This window comes from Lethenteron reissneri, chromosome 31 (assembly GCF_015708825.2).
Source record: "Lethenteron reissneri isolate LAM-NWPU_2019-01 chromosome 31, ASM1570882v1, whole genome shotgun sequence".
NCBI lineage: Eukaryota > Metazoa > Chordata > Hyperoartia > Petromyzontiformes > Petromyzontidae > Lethenteron > Lethenteron reissneri.
The window spans coordinates 4,030,229-4,049,445 of NC_083809.1; the positions used below are offsets into that span (position 1 = coordinate 4,030,229).

Below are 19,217 nucleotides of genomic sequence, written 5' to 3' on the forward strand. Positions count from 1 at the left end.
TTGGTTCCCTGGACCATCGGTAAACTTGATTTAGCTGGCCTATGAGTGGTCCAGAAGTCACTCAGTCAGTACTGGCTCATGATCGGCACTAGGGCCGAGCATGAGTCCCAATGCAGTGAAACTACAGGGACATCTATGAAACTAAAGTGCTTCATAGCTCATCGGATTCCTCCAGTATATAAATACATATTCTGATGAGCTTGATGGGCTCAGCTCTCACCACTTGATCTTCACCACTTCCTCCTCTGTACCCTTCAGGGGCAAGGGAATTGTGGTCAGGGATAGACTTTTAAAAATAGGTGTTTTTTTATCAATATTCAGGAAGGTGGTTAGGTTCGACCAGGCGTAGGCAACCAAAATAACAAGAACAGCCATATTTTTCGAAATCGGTGTAAAAAAGCCTCAATATTTCAAGAGCCGCAATGCATGTGAATAGAAGACGCTCCTTGACGAATAACGTAATTCGGCAGCCTTTAAATAGCCCCATACGACTCCAGAGCCACACGTTGCCAACCCCTATAGGTTAGATTAACTCGAGTTAGCCTCGGTTTGTTTTCCAATGTCTTTATTTATTTGACACAAATATGACCTGGGAATTCAAATGAGTGCAATTTCACGAGTGTCCATCACTTCCACGTCGACCTCGTGACATTACAACTGCTTCCTGGGTGAGCCTGGCTCTGAATCCTATTGTTCAGTTTGAGGCCCAGGGGACCAGTTCTGGAACTGCATGGGATCAGCTCAACCAAGCCCTGTTCCCATGGGAGTCCAGGCTCTTGGGCTTACCCCACCTTGTGCGAACACTGAGCGTGGTTGCCATTAGCTGTGAACGAGACATTTATTGGTGTTTTGGGAGCTGGCTCTCAATGGGACATTTATATTTACAACAATCGCATGTCACCGTTGTAACTATTGGCCTTCGCTTTCCCCAATTTCAATTCATTATTTCGTGTTCGGAGGTGGAGCAGTGGTGTGGTGGTAAGCGTACTGAAATTCGGAACCCGGCCACCTTAGTTGTACTCCCAATCAAGGCGAGGAATCTTTGAACCGGTCCTGAGTACCCCCTCTATAGCGTGGTGAAGTATGGTGGCAAAACACAGCGTGGGGAGGACTTTACCCCTTCGTTCAACAACGGGTTGATGAAGGCTGTAGACCATAATACTATTTTTTTTAGGTGTGACTTTTTTAGCTGCCTGAGTCTTAGACGTATTCAGTGTGCTTATAATGACTTGCTATGTTATAGCACTTTAGACGTTATTATTATCATTATTTACTAATTCGTGTGAATCGATTCTCAAGCCAAATCGCGTTGGGGCTCATTTGTCAATTCCACTGCTGTTGCCTCTGTACGGCACCGGCGGGGTGTGTCTTGTGCACATTAAGAGTGGCGTCTTGGTTAAGGAATTGTGTAGGGGATTTTCCGAGCACGTTAGTCTTTGTAAGGAGCATTAAAGTAGAGGTCATTCGAAGTCACCGAGTGAAGTGTGACAAGCCAAAGCCTTAAGTACGGTCGTACACACTACATCACGCGGATCATTTGTAAGCAGGGTCGGTCAGCTAATCAGTCTTTCGGACTAAGATTAAAATCGGTCATGTATAAGCCTTGTCCATGTGTTTTTATTTTGTCTGTCGGTCTATCTGTAACCTGAGATCACGATACTACCTTCACAGAGGTGCTCCAATTCGCGCAGGACATCCATGAAATGCCGAAATCAATACAATCTAAATGTAACGTTGGTGTCAAGTTGTGCCGTTATTAAGGAGTTTTCCTGTAAAAAAGAAAACTGGCGAAATTGATCAAAGGGCTGTCCTAAACCATGGCAATAAAAGCAATTGCTTAATGGAAAAGCCTATTTGGGCAAGGCAATACTGTTAAAAAAACGGGTGCCGTGTGACTTCATCTCGTGGTGTGGCTCGGAAGGTAACATTGTCACGAATCGTATATTTCCGAGAACAAACACATGTTGCAAAGTGTTACAGAGCACGTGCATATTCGTATTTTTTTATGCCTAGTCGATATATAAAATCTCAACATGGTCTGATCATTTGCATAATTAACAATTGCTTCATACCACGTACAATATCTGAGAATGATTTTCAGCTGAGACGGTCACTTCCGTTATTTTCCATTCACTGCTGGAGCTATTCTTTTGCATTTGTTCCTGTGATAATAGGTGGTTTGCTGAAGTATTTAGCTGGGCCCCTCTGGCATGTGGGCACCGGTGTAGATGCACCCCCTGCATACTCGATAGCTACACCGCCGTACCGCTGCGCTTTAGTCAATTTTAACGTGCAAGTTTCCTCCAGAGGGAAAAAAAAACATTTATTAACTGGGGGCCATATCAGCGGTCACCACGAGAGACCCAAAGAGCCTTGAAACTGCCCCGGCCATCTGCTTCTTTACAACATCTCATGACACAGCAGTGCCTTGGAGGCGCAGGGGGGGGGGGGGGGGCGGGGGGCGCTTATGTCTGGGCACTTAGCTGGCCTCTCTCAGCTCAGGGTCCCGGGTTCAAGCCCTCGGTTGCCCAAGGGATGTGGAAATATTTCACTCTGTGGCAAGTTCAATGGGCGGGCACATCACGCATGACTGGGAAAAAAGGAAAGGGCTTCTCAAGTAGATTTTCTCTTGCCCTGGGTTTGACCATATACAGCTCTGGGGTGAAGGGTTAAGTGTAAGGTGAGGTGTAGTGGTCCACGTACTGTGCTGTGAACCCAAATTCCTGAGTTCAAGTTCCAGCCATGACAAACATCAACGTCCAGTGATATCTGAACCAGTGCTTGGTCACCTTCGCCCCCTTTCACCAACCAACTTTTGACCAGCATGGTGAAGCATGGTCAAACAATCCCCATATCTGACATAGTGTGGGGAGATGCCTTCATCCAGAAATGTACGTATGTATGGTGGACTTCTTTAGCACCGTACATAGCCAATCGTGCTAAACCAAGGTGCAGGGTAAGTACAACAAACTAAGCACAAAAATCGGTTCTAAACAAGTGAGTATGTCAATCTAGATTTAAAAGTGGATAGCTGCAGTGGCTTCCTAATATTGGAAGGAAGAACATTCCAGACGGCCGCAGAAGCGCTTCTGAGAGCGCTCGTTGCAGTGGCCATCTTTGTTCGATGGCCAGCCAGAAGCCACTGTGAGGATGACCGGAGTTTGCGTGATGGATTGACGAAGACAGAAGATCAGCTCTGAGAGCACAAAATAAACCTCCGAGTGAGTAAAATGTACGCTCACACAACTTAGATCACCTTTTGTGTCTGTGATTTAGAAGTCTGGCCCTATAATGTTCCCAAAACTTCAGTTGCTGGATCATTAGCAGATATCTTAGTGAAATCACCCTCCTAGCACTGCCAACAAAAAGTTAAATTGTGAAATCGTAGGGAACTATTTCTAATAACAAGTCATAAAAGCAATGGAATTAAAAACATCTATTAGACTGAAAAATGCAGAATACATCATAGAATATTTCATAAAAGGAATCCATATATGGTAATGCTTCAGATTTTGGGGCTCATGGCCAAACCCCCCACCCCCCACCCTATGGCTATTTTTCAGGACAATTTCAAGACAATTTTTCAAGACAATTAATGCTTTTCTTGCATTGCAAATTAAAGATCTGCATGTACGAAGAACATTTGCGTACGATTCCGATGCCTGGTGTGATCAATTATGTGATATTTGAACGGAGTCTGTTCTCAGGATGTATATACCTCTGGTAAGCTATATTAATGTGCATATTAATTGCCGTTACGTGCACGTGATTGTGCAAATTATAATTTTTCCCACAATTTTGTTTTTCTCAGGGGTTCTTTAATTGGACGCACCTGGTGTTATAACAACAAAGCATTCAAACCATGAATTTGGAAGCTCGTGCTGCTCTGACATCGAATCGGCCTCGCATTATCCATTACAAAAGGGACGCGTGGGTCAGTCCAGAACCAGTTCCAACACAGACTTCACTTTTTGTGATCGTACGTCTGACACTTTCGTGGAGAGGAGAACCGCTCCTACGTTTCAGAGAGCGTGCAGATACCGAGTTATGTTATGATGTTAGCCACGGCCACGAATCGAACTCAGGAAGCCCACGTTTAAAGCGTTGCTGCGGCCACAGAATGTGCTTCCGTCTGCAACGCTCTTCCTTCCGATACTGGAAAGCCACTGGGGTTAGGCACTTTTAAATATAAGTTGAAAACTAATTTCTTTACAACTGATTTTTATTTATTTAGTTCGCTATCCTTCCCCTGCACCTCTGATTGGCACGGTTGGCTACGTATGGTGCGAAAGAAGTTCAACATACATACGCCAACCACTGCAACACTGCAGGCACGGCAACAATATATACACATCGAAATGAACTGATTCGTGCACACACAAGGTTCGGTGTATGTATCGCAAGCATTACTGATCTTATTTGATGAAGCAATTATGACGAATTCCACTTTTGAGGATACGTTTACAGCGATTGTCCTATGGAGATACTCACCTCTGGCAAAAGGAATGTGGAATTCTCGCCACTGCCTCAGGGCTTGAAGCAGGAGAGGACAGGGTCACTGCCTCAATGTGCATTTGAGCAAGAGATCACTTCGACCGTTCATACATTTTTCTTCTTCGTGGTTCTTTCGGTAAAGTCACGTAGAAGGGAAATAATAAAAATAAAACATAATAAAATAATATAATAAATAATAAATTAAAATAATAATAAAATATTATACTTTTATATAATAATATTATATAATACATTGTTGCACAGATAGTTTCCACTCTGCCCAAGGGCTTAAATAGTAAAAGATCCTGCCTATTTTCCTTTCTTCCCCGGCACCTTACTAATTATGTAGTGGCAATCAGTGTGTCTTCGCCGTGTCGGTGAAAGCGAGGAATGTGTGGACAAATGAAAGTTTGGGCTGCAAGCGAAAGCGACTTTTAAAATTGTCACACCATCGCCTGAACGGAAACATTTTATGGAAACCCAGGAAACTGTTATGCTGCGGTTGGAATTTAATGCGTGACCTATCAATGCAGATCACTTAGTTACAGCATCACAGGTTGGGTGCATACGTGCATATGAATACAGCAACTGCCTTGGCTAGATATATACAAAAAAACACCGTCATTTTCTCGCTAACCTAAAATATTTCAACGTTGTCTGAGTGAGACCCGTATCATCAACGTCCCTTAAAACTTGTATATATATACACAGTCATATATTTTATTGCGCGTTGAGATAGTATTATGACCGTGTTATTACGCAACGGCGGTTAACGCACTGTGCTGTCAAACGGGCATCCCGAGTTCCATTCCAGGGTGCGGTTAACATCAGTGACGAATGATATCTACCAGTCTTGGACCACCCCCACGCCACCCATATACCCAGCCTCCATTAACCAGTGTGGTGAAATAAAGTTAAATCACCCCTTTGAACAAAACGGCATGTGAGAGACTTTATCCAGCGGTGGATCAACGAGAGGCTATAAATTATGAGCTACACCATAGGCCACTAATCTGTATGCCTGTATGTTTGTCCGGAGAATTCCTCTGAGACCGCTCCACCAATTTATTATGAATGAGATGTAATTGGAAAACTCATTTTGTGCAGTTTATGCGAACGAGGTCAAAATGATGGGGAAAACTGACCTTTGACTTGATGATTTGGCCAATTAGGCTTATCGCCCCGGCACTACTTATCTACCAACCGTTTACAAGAACTCAATGCACGACGTCAGCTCTATGAGGAGCGGCATGTGCTGGAGTAAGTGAAGTTTATTTGTTCAACCAAACAAAAACTGAAGATTTTTCGATTTAAAGCTTTCGTGACTGCAGGGATTCATCTTCTTGGTTCTTTCGGTAAAGTCACGTAGAAGGGAAGTAATAAAATAATAAAAATAAAACACAATAAAATTATTCTCACGACGTTTCGGCCACAAGGCTCCAAGCTCGTGTGCTGTTTGATTCAGACTCTGTCACCTCGACAGACCTGGTTTTCACCTGAGGACGGCTGCTTGCGTTGTGGCTGAAACGTCGTGAGAATTATTTTATTGTGTTTTATTTTTATTATTTTATTACTTCCCTTCTACGTGACTTTACCGAAAGAACCAAGAAGAAGAACTGAAGAGACCAAGGATAGTCTAATTTGCAAGAATGGGCTCAATCACCAAAATGGCGAAAGCTAAACAAATAAAGAAAAGTAATGATGGAAATAGATTGTAGGGACATATTGAATCCAGTGGCGGCTCCTGCAAAATCTCTCAGGGGGGGCAAATGTCTGGATGATTGATAAGGATAAGGTCCACCCATGCAATGAATAAATTAACAGCTTAAGCATGTAAAGGCAACTTCACTTCTTTAATATTAATGAAAAATAAAGTGACTCTTACAATACATCTTGTTTGTTTATATACTCACTATTAAAACAAACCACTCAAGTTTATTTTATTAAAGATTCCACTAGGTAGCGATAAATTATATTGTTGGATGAAACGTGCTTACGTATGATGACGTTAGCACGTATGATGACGTAAGCACGTATGATGACGTAAACACGTTAGGGCTCGCCCTCCCGGAAGCCATAGAGAATGCATGGAAGCGCCCCGTTCGAAAAAAAAACATCTTTGAATGTAAGTCTATGGGGCCACTCGGGGCGATTCTCAGCCGGAGTGAAATCGCCCCAAAAGAGGCGGTACTCCACAGAACGTGACATGACGCTGATTGGACTATATCTAGAGGCTGACAGTGACGGCTAGCGTGACTGTGGTTGAATGACATTGGTGGTGCGTCGCCCAATCGCCCTAATGAAGAAACCGCCCCTGATTGAATCTCAACAATAGTGTCACTATTTACTACGTCATTTACATGCACAGTCATTTGCCTAACTGTTTCGCGTAATATATTCAATTATTATTCTAAAACAAAAGTAACAACGTTGGCAAATTGTCAAATACTCCGCACACACGCATGTGTCATCAACAGGCGGATAGAGAATGACTGTGACAATGGAAGGGCACATTGTGAAATATTTAATACCCAGATGTAACGCACGCAGCAGAGGGGTAATTTGATGGTAATTTAGGCCACGCTCCGCTCCGCACATACAGGACATTTAAGGTCATTGTGGCAATGCACGTGTCATTTTCATGCATTAATACGCAATTTCATTGAAACATTAACAATGAGGTTTCTTATCCTGAAATTAATACAATAAAACGTGGGATTATGTCGCGTCGAAATACAATAGCAACTCAGGAATACTGTAAAAACATTGAGAATTACTGCTTTGCATCACCGAGCAGAGCAGCACAAAAAAGCCACCTTTTACTATTTTTATTATAGGAAAAAAAACTATGCACAGCCCTTGGTAAATCCACTGCTCGATGAAGGCCTCCCCATGGCGTGTCGGTCATGGCTTCCACTAAATCAAATTCTCTTTTCTTGTAAAAGTCTGTGGCATGCAGGGCCAGCTCGCGACTGGGTCGCTGAAGGTCTTTAAAAAATGGCCTGGTAGCCCTTGCGTGAAATTAATTCATGATACGCCGCCGGTGTGACCTGGCCCGAACGCTTATGGACCCCCCTGTGTAGCGGTTAGCACGCTGCGCTACGAACCTGGCGACCCGAGTTCGGATCCCACTCACGGTCAACACCAGTGACGATTATCTAAACCGGTCCTGGGCCTCCCCTAGGTCGATTCAGCCTCAAATGAGTACCTAGTGTGGTGCGTAAACATCGCCAAGAGGGAGATAAAGGCGACCAGGCGTGGTGCTGGTCACCCATCCTCTGGTGTGCTGTACCGGCCTTCATTGGTGTTCGATAACAGCGCTTACCCCAACAGTCTGTTCAGGCTTTATGGGGGATTTTGTCTTTTTTTGTCCTTCCTCACCTGGTGGCGCCTACGGCGAAAGACGGAGAGGTGCGTTGTGGTCAAACAGCAGTTGTGCCCGACAAGTATTGCTTGTGTATTTTCGTAGGCAGTGGTGGCTTTAAGCGCAAAGAAACTAAGCAAATGTTGAAGCTCCCAAGAGGATCAGGGAGCCCCAGGTTCATTGAAAATATGTGGCCGTATAAAATATCAGCTCAATTTTAAATGCTAATTAACATAAGGCGTCGATTAACATAAAAAGCTCATTAATCTATTTCATCTCTATCTTGTCTAATTTTTATTCCATTAATCAAAGCAATAATTGATGGATTGAATTATTTCAATAGTGAATATTTGAAGCTCTGTATATACGCATGATGTATGCGTTATAGGTATTTTCTATTCTGAGCATCAGAAGGCATCAAAAGGATTGCATTCAATGATTAATTGACATCACATGGCAGAGGTGGAATTTGAATGGTCAAACCATTTTATCTGGCTTAGTGGCAGGCACATTAGTCACTACACCATTCAGCTTCTTTGTGTGTGCATAAAGTATGGGGAGTGGTAGTGCAGTGGTTAGCACACTGGGCTTCAAACTCAACAACCAGAGTTCAATTCCCATATATGAATAACGTCAGTGGCAAGTGGTATCATCTCTGGGCCTCCCCTAGGTCAACTAAGCCTGGGTGCAGTGTGCAAACATCAAAACTCAGGAGACAAAGGTTACTGGGTGTGGTGCCAGTCACACCACGTTGATCGGGCGCCCGAAACGTCGTGATTTAATTTATTTTATTTTATACCTACGTGACTTTACCGAAAGAACCAAAGAGTATGGGTGCAAAACATTGGTCGGATGGAGCGTAACGCTTTATCACACTGCACCACGAAACACCAGTCACCTGAGTTCGATCCCCGGCCAAGGTTAACATCACTGGCAAACAATGCACCAGTCCTAACCGGCCCACTAACTCACCGTCCGGCAGTGTCCTTCACTACTCCTACACCAACCCGAACTGACTGGCATGAATTTTTTTGGTAAAATAACCCCCACACTTCCAATAAGGCATTGTAAAGCCATCATTTCGGTCGAGGATTGACAATGGGCAAAAAAAATGGTATAATTACGAACACGTGTTATTTCAGAATAAATATTGACTTCTCTATTCCAGCAACAACAACAACAACCAATTCTGAAAGCAAAACAGAATATTGCATCTGTGCTTCTCAGCCGATAAGGCTGAAGTGAGTGTGTTAGCAGGCTGAAGTGTCTCTCTCTCTCTCTCGCGTGCACAGCCTCTCCAATTAAGATCGTAATCTTTGGGAAGCGAACTGTAGGATATCTGAAAGTTATACCGGCGCTGAGCACGCGGCTGGGATTTGTTTGTTTGTTGTTGTTGCTGCTGCTTCTGCTGATGCCGCTGCCTCCGTGCAGACAAACCACCTTCATTTCACTGCGGCCAGAAGCAGTGATGGACAGCTCAGCATCGCGTGCTCTCGGCGTGCAAGGGCGATATACGAGTGAGCACACAGCGTGTAGCATTCGCTCTCGAGTCGTCGCTATTACACTGATCGACAGACAACAACGCAGTATTGAAAAAAACGGGTTGGCTAAAAAAAAAGCCACCACGAGCCAATGCATTAATTCTGCAGATAGCAAAGAAATATTTTTCTTTATTTCGTTTTTCTTCTTGCGTCTATGTTACTGCTGGGGTTATGCACAGCTGTGTCTGTGTGTGTGTATGTATGTAGGATGTGGGGAGGGGGAGCCATAGTGCAAGCGGTTTGCGCTCTGCGCTACAAAGCCAGCGACCCCAGTTCGAGTCCTGCTCACGACCAACATCGGTAGACGAAAATATAAACCGGCCCTGGGCCTCCCCTAGGTCGACTCAACCTCAAATGCGTACCTGGTGCAGTATCTAAACATCGCTACTAGGGAGACAAAGGCAGCCGGGTGTGGTGCTGGCCACCCACCCCCTCGCTGTAACGTGCCGGCCTTCATAGGTGCTTGCTCACAGCACTTGCCCCAACAATATAGTAAGGCTAGACGGGGGATCTTTGTCTTGGTATAGGATGTGGGGAGTTTTGGTGCAGTGGTTAGCACAATGTGCTTTAGAATCTGGTAACCTGACTTTGATTTGAGACTTTTGTAAAGTGGCAGTTATAGAACCTGTAATATTACTGCATATGACAGACTCTAAGAATCATAGTGCAAGCCCAACATTTTCTAAATCAATCACCAACTGTCATAATGGCCCCTTCCCTGTATCATCACAGTGATTAGCCATTGTCTATCCACTGTTGGATAAAGGCCTCCCCACATCATTGCAATCCCTAAAAAATCATGTGATGCCATAAAACATTTCGCTCCTGCACGCGAACTACTAACCTCGCTGCCAATTTACTGACCCGCCCCCCCGATTAACGCGTTATGGCTACGTACGGTGCGAAAGAATTTCGACGGACATACATCATATTTCTCCAGGACAAAATCAAGATTTTCATTCTGATCACACAATCTCTGTGGTAGTCATCCTCTTGGGTATTCGGCTACCATTCCATCATCAGCCTCATCCATTGGCCATCTGCACTATTAATCTATCCTTCCCAAGCCCACTTACTTCCTTAACAGTCTACATAATACATGTGAATCCTTATCGATGAGTTATATGTGCGTCTGTCAGTGTCATTTCAAGCATGCATCTCTGCATGTTTTTTTTGTTGATGTACTTTTCAGCTTATATATCTAAGCAACCTTGTCGAGTTTCCTCGATATTCTTTGCAAAAGAGCTATTGCATCCGGTCAAGCTAATGCCTAGCTCTCACATAAGAAATGAATAATCGAGCGTTGTGTTGGGAACACTACTGCTGTCTATTTGTTATATGACTTCCATTTTACATTTTTTTTAGTCTCCAAGAAATGTGCAAAAAATTGTACTCCCGTTTGTAAATCATCAGCTGATTAATAGCGCTGCAGCAGTAATACGTATGAACACTACAATCGAGTTAGTATTACGAAATCATTCCTCAACCTGCAGCAAGTATAGCCATCTACATTAACGTGTACACACAATTCAACAGGGCTTTAGGCCGTCTAAGGCCATTTAAAGACTCTCCCACCATAACCTTGACATACAGATGGAATAGTGGTATTTGCCGAAATTGGAAAGTCACTCCCGTGTATGCCATACTTTATCTCAACCGAGTATATAATACACTTGAGTGGATTTCCAATAGCCTTTACGAGGGAACCAACAATGAAATTTTGGGCTTTTGTTAGTTGTTCCCCAAGAGGGAGACTTTCATATATAAACGTACTTGTACAGGATATAGACAGACCTCTATCAGTCCATTGCTGGAAGAGGTTCTCCCAATGCAGTGCATGTTTATAAGTTATTTGACCATACTTAACCTTGCTAGTCGGTGCAGCCTGGTGAGCATGGATGTGGGATCATAGAAGTACAGAACAACAGTGGCATTTTTTTCTAAAATGATTTCTGCTACCTACCACGGATTTCCACAGCCTCCAACAACCTGCCTACTTTTTATAATGATGGCGAATCGAAGCACTGTCCAGGATAAATCTTGCTTATCTTCCGAGATCTGGTGCAAGGGAGAGAGAGAGATATCTGTACGAATGTATATTTAACCTCTTTCGCACCGTACTAGCTAACCGCGCTAATCGGATGTGCGGGGGAAGGACAACAAACGAAGACAAAGATCCCCGTATAGCCTTAACAGATTGTTGGGGCAAGAGCTGTTAGCGAGCACCTATGAAGGCCGGCACGACACACAAAGGGGTGGGTGGCCAGCACCACGCCCGGCCACCTTTGTCTCCCCAGAAGCGATATTTTACACACCGCACCAGGTACTCATTTGAGCCTGAGTCGACCTAGCGGAGGCCCAGGACCAGCTCAGATAATCGTCACTTAGTTTTGGCTGTGAGCAGGAATCGAACTCGGTTCGTCAGGTTCGTAGCGCACCACTCTCCATCTTTGACAACAAACTAAGCACACACACACACACATTTTAGTCGTCTCAGATTTTCCGTGCTGAACGATTTGACGCTCGCAGATGGAGCCAGCCACTCGTGTGACGGAGTTTAGCAGCCGGCATTGAGAATCGTGGCTCGCCGGTGTCAAACGCTGTACGGTCCCCACTTTACAAAGGCCCCTTCTATACTCCGTCTCAGTGTCAAAGTTGGTGGTTGAACTGGGTTACGCAAAAGCCTGTGAAGGTTATGAATAAACACTTCGCGCGCGCACGCTTCATACGTTTATATAAAATTGTATACGTGACCTTTTAAAAATAGGGCCATCAACCTGAAAAAGTTGTTCTCCAATGGGTCGTGAAAAAAAAAAACACAGACATCAGCCTCTGAAATACCCGTAGACGAAACAAGTCATTGTGTTTGGAAAATAAACGAAAATGTCGCACTGGTCATTTGAGGCTGCTTGTATCGATACCCCAGGCTATGAAAGAATATGTGACCTCAGAAAAGCGAAGCCATCAGTCTGCGGTTGGCCACAGACGTTTTGAAAAATACGCATTTTTGGAAATGGCTCCACAAAATGCTCCGGAGGAAAAAAAAAATTGCATCAGAATAAAATATCGTACGGTCATAAAACACGCGCAGAAATGACACAACTATTATTCGGATTGTCATCGTTATTACTACAGTTATGTTGATTCATTTGATTTCATTGAATTCCATTAATTCACCAGGTTTGCAGCCCACTGAGTTACGCATTTCACAAGACCAAGACCAGACATGCCGTAGCTAAATCTTCAAATTTGTAATTAGGGTCAGAACACCATCGGACAAAACGGCATCCTCGTGCAAATAATGATGTCACAGAACTCCTTAACGTCCTCTTCTCAGCAGCTTGCAAGCTTTGGTAATTCCTCACAACATTAGATCAGTGACTAACATGAGTGTGGAGTGGTGAGTGGCGATCATATTTTTGTTTTACAGCCCTGGGTCAGTGGTATAAATTTAACATGTCTACAGTAAGTGACAACTGAACGGACGCAAACATATACTGCAACCTTGAATGTAAAATATATAATTGATTCAATGCTTGTTTTTTTTCCACAACAGAGGATAACTTTGGAATGTAGGTTGTTGTGCAGTCACGCACAATCCGAGTTTGGTCTCTCAGGGTAGTCAGTATGTTTAGAATTTCACGTCTCAAACTTTCATCACCAAGCGCTACTGCTGACAGCTGTCCACGATTCAACTCTTGAAGATGCCCACACGAACGGTGCGTGGCAAAAGCTTGAGGGAATAAGTGGTCAGTGCACGGCCAAACGTGAAAGACCGCACTCGGAAGGGAGAGAGGGCATTTATTGGAGTTTCCAACTCATAGGGACATGAAGATAATTCATCACTTTTTCAAGGAGTCTAAGGTTATGGACATAAAGGAGCCCAACCTTTATTGTCACGTGCAAACTTCACATTAGGAAAGACTTCTCTATCATTGGCAAATTCAGCATCACAAGCAAGTGCTCACAGACGAGTGCGATGCAAATTACACTTCAACATAGCCAAATATAGAATAAAGCTAATTACAGTCCAGGAATTTTTTTTAACAAACTTGATTTGAAGCTTTTGTGACTGCAGGAATTACTCTTTGGTTCTTTCGATAAAGTCACGTAGAAAGACATTTTTCAACTAATAGAATACGACGTTTCGATTGCAAAACAAGCAACCGTCATCAGGTAAAAAAAAATTTGAAAGAGAGACAAAACACAGACATGGAGACACACAGACAGACACACAAGCAGAGAGAGAGAGACAACACAGAGACACACAGAGAGACACACACAACATAGACACACAGATACCCAATGCCTCTGTGTCGAGGCTGTGTCAAGGCCTTAAATGTGTGTCTATGTTGTGTGTCTCTCTTTGTGTGTATCTGTGTTGTCTCTCTCTGCTTGTGTGTCTGTCTGTGTGTCTATGTTGTGTGTTTCTCTCTGTGTGTCTCTGTGTGTTTCTCTCTGTGTGTCTCTGTGTTGTCTGTGTGTCTATGTTGTGTGTCTCTCTCTGTGTGTCTCTGTGTTGTCTCTCTCTGCTTGTGTCTGTCTGTGTGTCTCCGTGTCTGTGTTTTGTCTCTCTCTCAAATTTAGTTCTACCTGATGACGATTGCTTGTGTTGCAATCGAAATGTCGTATTCTATTATTTCATTTATTTTCTTTCTACGTGACTTTACCGAAAGAACCAAAGAGTACAAATTAAAACAGTTAATATCAAAGGTCTAGTTCAGAAGGTAGGAGAGTTTAAAGTCTAAGGAACAGCCTCATACCCATTGATAAGCAGAGTGAGTAAGTGGATGGATAACACCACAGTAAGCGTGATTTAGAATAAGGATAGGGATGAAAATGAAATAACAAATATATAATGCAGTACGTGTACACCAAACTATGTCAAATCATGAGGAAAATAATGAGATACTGTCACTAATTCGTTACCAAAAAAATATTTGAGATGTCATAGGTAATGGAAGCATAAAAGCAGTAACATTTTTTAAAATTGAGGATCGATAAATCTAAATTATCAGCCCTTATCAAGGAAAGATTGAATCATCATTGACGAGACAAAGAAAAGCATAAAACTAGTGGGGAAAATGCGATGTAGATCGATTTAGCAAAAAAACACAATAAACTCTAAGAATCAAGGTAATTTGCAGATGTGGATGTTCTAGATGTCATACTTGTGGAACAATCTAGAATGATACTTGTGGAAGTTTGGACAATCACCGGGGGGAGATTATGCGATGAGCTCTGGTGCAGGACTGACATGCAGTAGTGACATATATGGGGCATGGCCATGTCATGTGGGGAGGCCTTCACCTAGCAGTGGATTGCTCACGAGTGATGATAGCATCGCAGAATTGTAATGTGCATTTCCTGCATGCAATAACGATTTCACAAATAACATTAGATGTTTTTTTTTTACACTTGCATATATTTTATTTCTCAGAATAGTTTTCCTTTTGTGTGTTATACCCGCCTAATGAAAGGTCCTTACTATAATGAAGTGTAAAAGCCTACACATAATAGCGTTCTCACGCTCTTCCCTGGTTTAATGATTATTGTTCAATCAAAACATAACGGCGCATGCCCCATCCCCACTCATCCCGTCAATCAAACTGGAAGCCACGCCCATCGTCACGCCTCTATCCCCGCCTACCGCTCACACCCTCCCCCCCCAACCCCCACCTTCATCTCCCCCCACCCCGCCAACCAACATCCAATCAGCATCTCGTTCTTCGCTGACGTCACCACCCAATCTCCGCCCCCTCATCACCCACGGCAACGCCGTCATTGTCCAATCAAAAGCGCGCGCTTCTCTTGCAACACTCCAGGGTTCCCCCTCCCTCCTCCCCGATTCCCGGGTGGGACGATGACGTCATCGCGCAGACTCCGCCTCTCTCTAGCTAAGCCCCGCCTTTGATAGGCCGCCCCCTTTAAGAAGCCCCTCCCCCCTCAATTAAAGTCTCCGCCCCCGCTTGGATTATGGCCCCGCCTCCCTGGGTTATAGCTCCGCCCCCCTTGGCTCATAGCCCCGCCCCCTTGGATCATAGCTCCGCCCCTTGGATCATAGCCCCGCCCCCTGGATTATAGCCCCGCCCCCTCGCGTGAAGCACGCGCCTCGGTGTGCAGAGGCAACATGGCGGACGCGAGCTTCGCGCTGTTGGACGAAGCGGCCACCACCACAGCAGGTCGGTTTCTTATCCCCATGCTGCTCCCCCCCCCCTCTCCTTCCACTTCCTTTTTCCTCTCTCTCGCTTCTTAGAAAAATACCTCGGCGCGATTGCTATCGTTGTTGTCAACAACAACAACAAGCAGGGCCTGGCACTCGTGTGATTATAAGTGTTGTTAACTTGGGCGCGTGGCCGTGTTTGGTGTGGTGTGGGTGTATTTAATTGCCGATGTGTCCCCTCAGCAGCCCCCGGTGCGCACACGTAGTAGTATAGTAGTAGCAGTAGTTGGTGGCGGTGGTGGTGGCGGCGGGCTTAGTGCGCCGCGCTGCGTCTGTCTGGTTGTGTGTGTGTGTGTGTTGCGTGTGATCTGGTTTGTGTGTGGCGTGCGATTTGGTTGCGTGTGTGTGAGATCTAGTTTGTGTGGGTTGCGTGCGACCTGGTTGTGTGTGTGTGTTGCGTGCAACCTAGTTTGTGTGTTGCGTGCAACCTAGTTTGTGTGTGTTGCGTGCGACCTGGTTGCGGTTGCGTGTGTGTGTGTTGCGTGCGACCTGGTTGCGCGTGTTGCGTGCGACCTGGTTGCGTGTGTTGCGTGCGACCTGGTTACGTGTGTTGCGTGCGACTTGGTTGCGTGTGTGTGTTGCATGCGACCTGGTTGCGTGTGTTGCGTGCGTTGCGTTCAGCTTAGTCGTCTCCCCGGTCGTCGCACGCTGTCCCACTGCTGCGCACATTTTGCTGGGGCTTCCCCCCGTAAGTCTGTGTTACTCTTATTTTTGCAACTCGTGTTTTTTAATTGTCCGACGTAGAGCTATTTAAGCCGCCTTCCTACGGGCTCGATGATAACAACAAGAACAATCAATTATTCTATCGGCAATAACAGCGACGGAGCACGTTTATGCGGTATAAGACAGCGCAAATTGTTCTCACTTCCTTAAAGCTTAATTGAAGCTTGCGCACTCAACGGATGCTTTCGTTTTCGTGAAATTAAATTAACACAATTATTGTTGTCGCTACTGGATTTTTTAAATCAACACACCGTCGCCGCCTCACGCACGTACGGTACGTTTGTTGTATAATTTAATACGCAATTAGAGATGTCGTGCTTTTTGAGCTCTGTGCCGTGTTAGGTGTTTTAAATTACACCGAACTCCAGTTCGTCACATGATCCGCCGATGCACAATGCGATTGTTTAGATGGAATTAATTTGGTTATTTCTGTTTTGTACTGTTGTTGTTTTTGTTGTTTCTGTTTTGTACTGACGCTATTCATTCAGGCGCGTGCATAAGAGAGTTTCTAGCATGCCTCACGTTGACCTAAATGTAATGGCTTAAAGAGGTGTCTTTGAGTTTGGTGCGACAAGATGTAGGTTTTGACAACGTACAGCCCTTTGGCACCATCCTCGATCAAAGTATATGCACTTTGATTGAATATTTATTGAAGACGCATTTTGCATCATCTCTGTGCACTTGATTGGGAGTCTTTTTATTTCTCAAAGCCAAAATAATCTTAACAGTCATGCCTCCGCTTTAATTGGCATTTCTGAGGTGCCCATTTTGGTGGGAAGGCGACACTGAAATTACACGCTTCTATGGCAGAGACAAGTCTAATAGAGAATAACACTGCTCCAGCAGCATCAATCTGTGTCGCCGCACTAGGAGGGTAGGTGCTCGTGTTGAAGCTTCTGAAGCTATGATGATCATCGTAATGCGTGTGAGCTGACTTGCGTGGGATTTAAACTCAAACTCTAATGAATGGGAGCCCTGCTGAGCTGTACACCAACCATGGTAAAAGCCCAAAAGCTGATGAGGGGACCGTGCCTGATTGATTATTTAGCCGTGCATTCTGACTAGGGACCAATTTTGGTCTGGTAAAGCAGTGCATGCAACGTGGGTTTGTTGACAAATTCGAATTTGCTGAAAGGACGTTCACAGGGCATATGGAGCGATGAAATCAACTGATGTGTAGGTGCAAGGCGGTGGGAGGTTATTATTGTTATGATTTGACTGGATCATGAGAGAACAGGCCTTCATCCGGCGGTAGATTGATCATGGTTGATTGACGTTCAAGTGTCGGTGATCATGTGTGTGGAGCCATGGGGGTGAGGTGCTCCAACTCGCCATTGCTGCCCTCACTTTGGCAATGTCGGGGCCACGCGATCGTACAAGTTATGATCGCAGCAATCACGGTCATCATTGGCAATACACTCGCGGTGTATAATCTGCCCGGGGCACAGGTGGAGTGTTGGCGCAACGAATCCCAGTCACTCGGGAACCGACCATGGGGTTGTTGTTCCTCCTGAGAGATGTGTGCCCGTTGGCAGTGCAGACCCTACGAGTCGCTGTGGCATTCGGTGGAGCGGGCATCACAATGACACCTGAGGGCCGCTTCTCCATCAGCATGTAATTCACTCCTGCACTCTGTTAAGCATTGGACAAGGGAAGGTTGGTGGGATTGTACCCCCCCCCCAATCCTGCCGTGACAGTTTTTAGTAATAAATCAAGTGGCACTGTAAATCACATAAGCGCCCTTCATTAAGTGCTGCGGTGTTGCAGTGTTTTACATTCGAAGCGGTTCTATTTCACTGCAGAGTAAGGTTTTGTGAAATTTCTTTCGATAGTGCTCTCCAGCAATAACATAATAATTAAGCAAAGTAAAACAAAAACCTATTTGCATATGGGAAATTTCTCCAAAAGTATGTGTGATTATAGTAAACATTAAACAAACGGGGCATGTGTGAGGATTCATCAGATTGCCGTTATTCATCGAATCTCCTGGGTGGGCCCCAACATTAGCTCACGACGTTCCCCACTCCCGTATCGGGCATTTCATCTCAGGGCTATCATCGCCATTCAATTATTCAAAACTATGCAGTGAACGCGTCCGTGACAGATGAACAATTTGTAGCTGTTGATGGTCGGGCCCTGCTGAGGGGTTTACGTGTGACCCCCCCCCCCACACTTAGTTATTCAGGCGGTCTCTGCAGGAGGCGATGCTCGTCAATTCACTTGTGTTTGCACAAGCAGATGGACTTGGGTCATTAAACACTCTGGTGGCCGAGAGAACAACGAGACCAGCACTGTTTCAGTGGCACATCTATGGTCCCTAAATTATTTATGTAAGAGTTGGGTTTTTTCTTTCATTTTAAGTGTCGCTGCTTTTGTGCCACAATTTGAATGTCACTTTGCATGATGAAGACGGTTGCTGCTTTCTTTTGGTCAATTATCACAGCGTGTGCATTTTTGGGACTTGGGAATTTGCATATTATCTTATTTTGAGGTGGGGAGGTGGGGGGGGGGGGGATCGCACACCAATTTGCACAAGAACACTGAGACTTGGCACGAACGTGCATTGCATTTGCACCAACTTTGAAATTTAATATTCTAATAAGGCTGCATGGACATTTTTTTTATTTTAATCTCTAGCAGGTAATCAGTATTAACCAATAAAGTTAAGTGCATGTTATGAGCGTTTAACTTGTAAACTAAATAATACATTTGAGTAAGGAATCAAAAGGAGAGCTTACATTGTGATGAATTGCTGAGCACCTTTTCGCAGTCTCACTTGCCCGTAGCTTATGCATTTGTTTCAGCCCAAGGTCATGACCTTACACTTCTGCTCACATGTAATGATGTGCCTTGCACATTTGCCATGTCAGGA

The 19,217-nt window shown here is 44.6% G+C and overlaps 1 protein-coding gene across 3 annotated transcripts in view; it reads left to right on the plus strand.

The window, feature by feature from the left end:
- The window catches only part of LOC133349684 (double-stranded RNA-specific editase 1-like), a 150,867-nt gene that overhangs the window by 21,377 nt on the left and 110,273 nt on the right, over nt 1-19,217 (plus strand). The window contains exon 1 of one of the 3 annotated variants that reach the window (XM_061563331.1): nt 15,479-15,581. The exons of 1 other annotated variant lie outside the window; for it this stretch is intronic. In XM_061563331.1, the coding sequence (XP_061419315.1) occupies nt 15,530-15,581 (52 nt within the window). In that variant the 5' untranslated portion in view covers nt 15,479-15,529. Of the gene's footprint in view, nt 1-15,478; nt 15,582-16,249; nt 16,310-19,217 lie in introns of those variants that run through there. One more of the 3 variants, XM_061563333.1, reaches the window with a different exon arrangement.